We start from the raw sequence: 7,500 nt of genomic DNA on the forward strand, positions 1-7,500 counted from the left end.
GAGAGAGGGAGGGAGAATGAGATAGGGAGGGAGGGTGGGAGTGTGAAAGATGGAGGGAGAGAGATTGAGAGAGGGATGGAGGGGGAGTGAGAAAGGGAGGGAGGCAGAGTGCGAGAGGGAGGGAGGGAGAGTGAGAGAGTGAGCGAGTGAGATTGAGAGAGGGAGGGAGGGGGAGTGAGAGAGCGAGGGAGGCAGAGTACGAGAGGGAGGGAGGGAGGGAGAGTGAGAGAGGGAGGGAGGGGACCAACCCACCCTAACCTGTACATCCCTGGGCACTATGGGACAATTTCCCATGGCCAACCCACCCTAACCTGCACATCTTTGGACTGTGGGAGGAAACTGGAGCAGCCGGAGGGAACCCACGCAGACATGGGGAGAATGTGCAAACTCCACACAGACAGTCGCCCGAGGGGGGAATCGAACCTGGGTCCCTGGCGCCCTGAGGCAGCCGTGCTAACCGTGCCGCCCATTTAAGTTGAGAGGGGAAAGATTTAAAAGGAATGTAAGGGGCGACCTCTTGTAACATTTTATTCCTCGCTCTGTTCAGTCTCTCTCTGCGTGTACTACACACAAAATGTCTCACTGCTCCTGGGCACGTGTGACAGTAATAAATCAAATCAAATTAAATCTGTTTGGAATGTTGCAGAGGGTGGGGAGGGGAGATGGTGCAGACCTGTCTCTGGGACTAACGCTTGTCGATCTGCCCAAAGCAATTCAGCTAATGGACGCGGTCGGAAATCCTGGTGTTATTTTCGGCAGTTCGTTAATCACCTTTTTTTAAGTGGGTTAGTGACCTCCTTAAACCCGCAGCTAAGTGCCAGCAGGGAGACAGGCCTGTTAGCCGAACCCATCCATACCGGCCAGGTTTCCCCAGCGGAACCACTCCCCATCTCCCTTGGAGTCCTTCTTACCCATGTCCCCCCATCCAGGTCCATTCCGGACAGTGTAACAGGACCAGCATCCACGTCCATGTCAGGGGCTGCATTTTGGAAAAGGCAGACCAGGGCAAGCCTTAAGGGGAAGTATCCCGGGGAGTCTTCGAGGAGAAAGGGAGGACTGCAGACGCTGGAGATCAGAGCTGAAAAGGTGTTGCTGGAAAAGCGCAGCAGGTCAGGCAGCATCCAAGGAGCAGGAGATTCGACGTTTCGGGCATAAGCCCTGATGAATTTCCTGTTCCTTGGATGCTGCCTGACCTGCTGCGCTTTTCCAGCAACACATTTTCAGCCCTGGGGTGTGTTGCTGAACAAAGAGAGCTTGGAGTGCAGGTTCATAGCTCCTTGAAAGTGGAGTCGCAGGTGGATAGGATAGTGAAGGCGGCGTTTGGTATGCTTTCCTTTATTGGTCAGAGTATTGAGTACAGGAGTTGGGAGGTCATGTTGCGGCTGTACAGGACATTGGTTAGGGCCACTGTTGGAATAGAGGTCCTCCTGCTCTAACGCGCGTTTCAGCCACGTGAATTGGCTGTACTGCCAGTGACAAATCAGGGACGCGGCTTCTAAAATGCAAACTTTTAAAACAGCTGCTGGCTGTAACCCAATTACATCACCAAAACTTTCAGCCCAGTTACTGAAGCGCAATGTTTCTACAGCATGAGCTACAGCACAAGGACACATCCACCCCGTTATACAACTAACGGCACTGCATTCACAGTTCTGGTCTCTATAGGAAAGATGGTGTGAAACTTGAAAGGGTTCAGAAAAGATTTACAAGGATGTTGCCAGGGTTGGAGGATCTGAGCTACAGGGGAGAGGCTGAACAGGGGTCGGGGAGTCCAGAACTAGAGGACATAGGTTTCTGCCAGAGCAAACTGCTCCCCCTCTCCCCCACCGGCCGGCTCACCGGGGAGCCCGGAGCTCAGTGCCCCATGGAAGGGCATCAGGAATAGGAGATGGAGGCCATTCAACCTCTCAAGCCCATTCTGTCATTCTAGATCCAGGCTGCTTCTACCCCATCCAGATGCCTCTTAAATGTTGTAATTGTACCAGCCCCCGCCACTTCCTCTGGCAGCTCATTCCATACACGTACCACCCTCTGTGTGAAAAAGTTGCCCCTTAGGTCTCTTTTATATCTTTCCCCTCTCACCCTAACCCTATGCCCCTCTAGTTCTGGACTCCCCAACCCCAGGGAAAAGGCTTTGCCTATTTATCCTATCCATGCCCCTCATGATTTTATAAACCTCTATAAGGTCACCCCTCAGCCTCCGACGCTCCAGGGAAGCTCTGTCTATCCACTCGGTTTTCCTCTGAGCACTCCTGTCTTGGGCTCCCCCTTTGTCTCTCTGTGCCTCAATCCTGGCCCAGTTTGGTAAAATCTCCCTCTGCGTAGGCCCGAACAAGTGCTGCTCGGTACTTTACCCAGTGACTGACGACCAAGTGGCACCGAGCGGTCATTAGTCCTTGTAGACTGGTCACTTGGTGCACTGCTCCCTGTGAAACCTCCCGTTAGCCTTGCCTGCTGTAATTAAGGCAGTGCGATAGTCCAGAGGCTGACGCTGCCGTGTGCTGGGACATGAGCTCAAATCCCACCACCCCTCCCCTGGTAGACAGCAAGTCTGAAATTGAAAGCTTGCCCACGTGGGTCACTAATGCCCTTTACAGGGGGGACATCGACTGTCCTGAGCCTGTCTGGGTAGGCCCCAGGCCCCACAGCAAGGGGCATTGACTCTGAACTGCCTTCTCAAATGGCCCAGGTGGGGTACTCGGTTCAAGGGGCAATTGAGGATGAGCTTGCAAACGCTCAGCCCACCAGCAGTGCCCACATCCCGTGAAAATAAAACCCAGTACAATCCCGTTCAGCGAAGACTGAAAGGATGGGCCATCAAGTGGCAACCACCAATCGTGCTACACAAGTGCTAGACAATGACCATCTCTCCATTAAGAGAGAATCTAACCATCGCCTCCTTGACATTCAATGGCTTGACCATCACTGAATCGCCCCTCTCCCACTTTTGACATCCTTGGAGTTACCAGATACTCAACTGGACTCATCACATAAACACAGTGGCCCCAAGAGCAGGTCAGAGGTCAGGAATCTTGCAGCGAGTGACCCCCCCAAAGCCTGTCCGCCATCTACAAGGCACAAGTCAGGGGTGTGAGGGAATACTCCTCACTTGCCCTGGATGGGGGCAGCTCCAAACACTCGAAAAGCTCCACACCGTCCACAGCCCCCACACGATTGGCACCACATCCCCTCCCCTCCACCAGCGACACTCAGTATCAACACCGTTTACAATCAAAGCTCCTTCGAGAGCACCTTCCAAACCCACAGCCACCTCCATCTCAAAGGACAGGACGGCAGATACATAGGAACACGTTTTCCTCCGAGCCCCTCACCATCCTGACTTGGAAATATATCACCGTTCCAGGTCAGAATCCTGGAATTCCCTCCCGAACGGCAACACACAGCTGGTGGACTTCAGCGGATCAAGAGGGCAGCTCACCCCCACCTTCTCAAGGGACAGTTAGGGACAGGGAGTAACTGCTGGCCCAGCCAACGACGCCCATACCCCACAAGGGAATAACAAAAACCTGTCACCCCTGATGCCACGGAGGAATGATATTTCTCCACCTTCGAACCCACCGGGCACCTTGCACAGAGACTGTCATTTAGACTTACCCCAGGCAGCGTCTTCTGCTCGTGTAGCGCAGTCTGTGCCTTCAACGCCGATTCCCTCGAACAATACGTGAGGAAGGCACATCCTTTTTCCCGGGGGAGAAATCGGAAAGGCACCAGGTCAGAAAAAGTCATAAACTCACTCACAAAATCACTCACAAAATCAATCATACATAACACACACACCAATCACACACACACACCAATCACACACACACACACCAATCACACACACCAATCACACACACGCAGCAATCACACACACCAATCACATACACACACCAATCACACACACACACCAATCACACACACCAATCACACACACACACCAATCACACACACACCAATCACACACACACACACCAATCACACACACACACACCAATCACACGCACAAATCACACACACACACACAGATCACACACACCAATCAATCACATGCACAAATCACACACACACACACAGATCACACACACCAATCACACACACACACCAATCACACACACACACCAATCACACACACCAATCACACACACCAATCAATCACACACACAAATCACACACACACACAGATCACACACACCAACCACACACACCAATCACACACACACACCAATCACACTCACACACACCAATCACACACACGCACCAATCACACACACCAATCACACACACACACCAATCACACACACACACACACCAATCACACACACGCACCAATCACACACACACCAATCACACACACACACACCAATCACACGCACAAATCACACACACACACACAGATCACACACACCAATCAATCACATGCACAAATCACACACACACACACAGATCACACACACCAATCACACACACACACCAATCACACACACACACCAATCACACACACCAATCACACACACCAATCAATCACACACACAAATCACACACACACACACAGATCACACACACCAACCACACACACCAATCACACACACACACCAATCACACTCACACACACCAATCACACACACACACCAATCACACACACACACCAATCACACACACACACACACCAATCACACACACACACACCAATCACACACACACACCAATCACACACACACACACCAATCACACACACACACACCAATCACACACACACACACCAATCACACACACACACACCAATCACACACACCAATCAATCACACACACCAATCACACACACAACTGACTCACACAAATTATCTATCGAGGTGTCCCATGCCACACAGGCCCATATTATAAACTGCTACCCAGCGTTCAGACCTGCATATTGACTAACCCTCACATCGGGCTGGCACCACTGCACTGTAAAACACCAGGCAGGCAGCGGCCGGTGGGTATCTGAGCGGCTGCTGGGAGAAGGGGTGAGGCTGGCACTGTAGTTCCAGCAGTGGTTGGCGTGGTAGAAGGAGGAAGTGAGGGGTGATCACGCCACAAAACTTCCTGCAGTTGGCAACGTCTGCCACCTCTCTCACTTTCTCAATCCCACTTGGAAGGTGAGCGAGGTGGGAAGGGTATCTGTATGAGAGAGTGTGCCTCTGTCTGTGTGTGTGGGGGTTTGTGTCTGTTTGGTTGTGTATGTGTGTGACTATGTGTGTGTTTATCTGTGTGTGGGTGTGTGTTAATCTGTGCCTGTGTGTATTTGTGAGTGAGACTGTGTCTGTATTTGTGTGTCTATGAGGACGTGTGTTTGTCTGTGCAGGTGTGTCTGTGTGTAGGTGTGTCTGTGTGTGTATATTTGTCTGTGTGTGTGTATGTCAGTGAGAGAGGGAGGCTGTGTAGGTGTTTGTAGGCACATGTCAGTATCTCTGTGTGTGTGTGTGTGTGTCTGTTGATGTATTTGCTTGTGTGTTGTGTGTGAGACTGTGTGTTTATGTGGAAGACAGGGAGACAAGAAGAAGACTGTACAGATGTTCTCTCTGGAGTCTGGTGGGCAGGGGAGGTGGTGGGGGTGGGTGCCAGACCAGCAACTCTCACAAGCAGCCTGTTTATCCAATTCCAGGAAAGGTGTCTCTTCATCCAAGGAGGCAATCACTTCCTGAAGAGTCACAGGGGAGCTCCCTTCATGACTGTACGGCAATATTCCACCACCCCTGCCCTGTCTGTGCCACGGAGGGTGGGGGCATCGTCTCGGACATTGTCTGTGAGGTATATCTCCATGAGTGTGGCTGTGCCTGGATTGGCTAGTTTGAGAGAGTTGGCAGTAAGGTCCAGATGTTAGTAAGGAGGGTCGCAGGGCCATAGCTGCTGTTGTCGCTTTCCAGTGCCTAGGGCAATATCAGGAGATCTTTCCAATTTCATTCCTTTTGTTTGACTTGGGAGTGGTTTGGTACAACAGAGAGGCTTGCTCGGCTGTTTCAGAGGGTAGGCAGGAGTCAGAGAGCTGTGAGGCATGAAAACAGACCCGTCAACTCGACTCGTCCATGCTGACCAGATATCCTAACCTAGTTGAAAATGTGTTGCTGGTTAAAGCACAGCAGGTTAGGCAGCATCCAAGGAACAGGAAATTTGACGTTTCGGGCCCGAATTTCCTATTCCTTGGATGCTGCCTAACCTGCTGTGCTTTAACCAGCAACACATTTTCAACTGTGATCTCCAGCATCTGCAGACCTCATTTTTTACCCGAAGATACCCTAACCTAGTCTAGTCCAGTCTATTTGACCCCTATCCCTCTAAACCCTTCCTATTCATATACCCATCCAGATGCCTCTTAAATGTTGTAATTGTACCAGCCTCCACCACTTCCTCTGGCAGCTCATTCCATACACGTACCACCCTCTGTGTGAAAAAGTTGCCCCTTAGGTCTCTTTTATATCTTTCCCCTCTCACCCTAACCCTATGCCCCTCTAGTTCTGGACTCCCTGACCCCAGGGAAAAGACTTTGCCTATTTATCCTATCCATGCCCCTCACAATTTTGTAAACCTCTATAAGGTCACCCCTCAGCCTCCGATGCTCCAGGGAAAACAGCCCCAGCCTGTTCAGCCTCTCCCTGTAGCTCAGATCCTCCAACCCTGGCAAACATCCTTGTCAATCTTTTCTGAACCCTTTCAGGTTTCACAACATCTTTCCGATAGGAAGGAGACCAGAATTGCACACAATATTCCAACAGTGGCCTAACCAATGTCCTGTACAGCCGCAACATGACCTCCCAACTCCTGTACTCAATACTCTGACCAATAAAGGAAAGCATACCAAACGCCGCCTTCACTATCCTATCTACCTGTGACTCCACTTTCAAGGAGCTATGAACCTGCACTCCAAGGTCTCTTTGTTCAGCAACACTCCCCAGGACCTTACCATTAAGTGTATAAATCCTGTCCTGATGTGTCTCTCCAAAATGCAGCACCTCACATTTATCGAAGTCAACTACATTGATGTGGGCTCTGAAGCGAGAGTGTAACGCTGGAAAAGCACAGCAGGTCAGGCAGCATCCGAGGAGCAGGAGCATCGACGTTTCGGGCATCAGCCCTTCGTCGGGAATTATGGGTCTGGAGTCACGTGTAGGCCAGACCAGGTAAGGACAGCAGATTTCCTTGCCTGAAGGATGTTAGTGATCTCATATGAGTGTGTGCTCATTTGTGTCAATTAAGTGCAAATGTGCATGTGATTGTGTGAGAAAGAGTGAGTCTGTTGATATGGGGGGGAGAGAGTGTGTGTGTGGGGGGAGGGGGGGAGAAAGAGAATCTATGTGTGTGTGAGAAAGAGAGTCTGTATGTATGTGTGGGGTGGGGGAGAGAGAGAATGTGTGTGTGTGTGTGTATGTGTGTGCGTGTGTGAGAGTGTGTGTGTGTGTGAGAGTGTGTGTGTGTGTGTGTGTGTGAGAGAGTGTGTGTGTGTGTGTGAGAGAGAGAGAGAAT

General features: G+C 51.0%; 1 protein-coding gene across 1 annotated transcript in view; it reads right to left on the bottom strand.

The window, feature by feature from the left end:
* The window catches only part of LOC132805474 (CUGBP Elav-like family member 3-A), a 73,187-nt gene that overhangs the window by 44,891 nt on the left and 20,796 nt on the right, over nucleotides 1–7,500 (bottom strand). The window contains exon 2 of the mRNA XM_060820569.1: nucleotides 3,616–3,698. Coding sequence (XP_060676552.1) covers nucleotides 3,616–3,698 — 83 coding nt within the window. The remainder of the gene's footprint in view (nucleotides 1–3,615; nucleotides 3,699–7,500) is intronic.

The sequence above is a fragment of the Hemiscyllium ocellatum genome, chromosome 50, assembly GCF_020745735.1.
Source record: "Hemiscyllium ocellatum isolate sHemOce1 chromosome 50, sHemOce1.pat.X.cur, whole genome shotgun sequence".
Taxonomy (NCBI): domain Eukaryota; kingdom Metazoa; phylum Chordata; class Chondrichthyes; order Orectolobiformes; family Hemiscylliidae; genus Hemiscyllium; species Hemiscyllium ocellatum.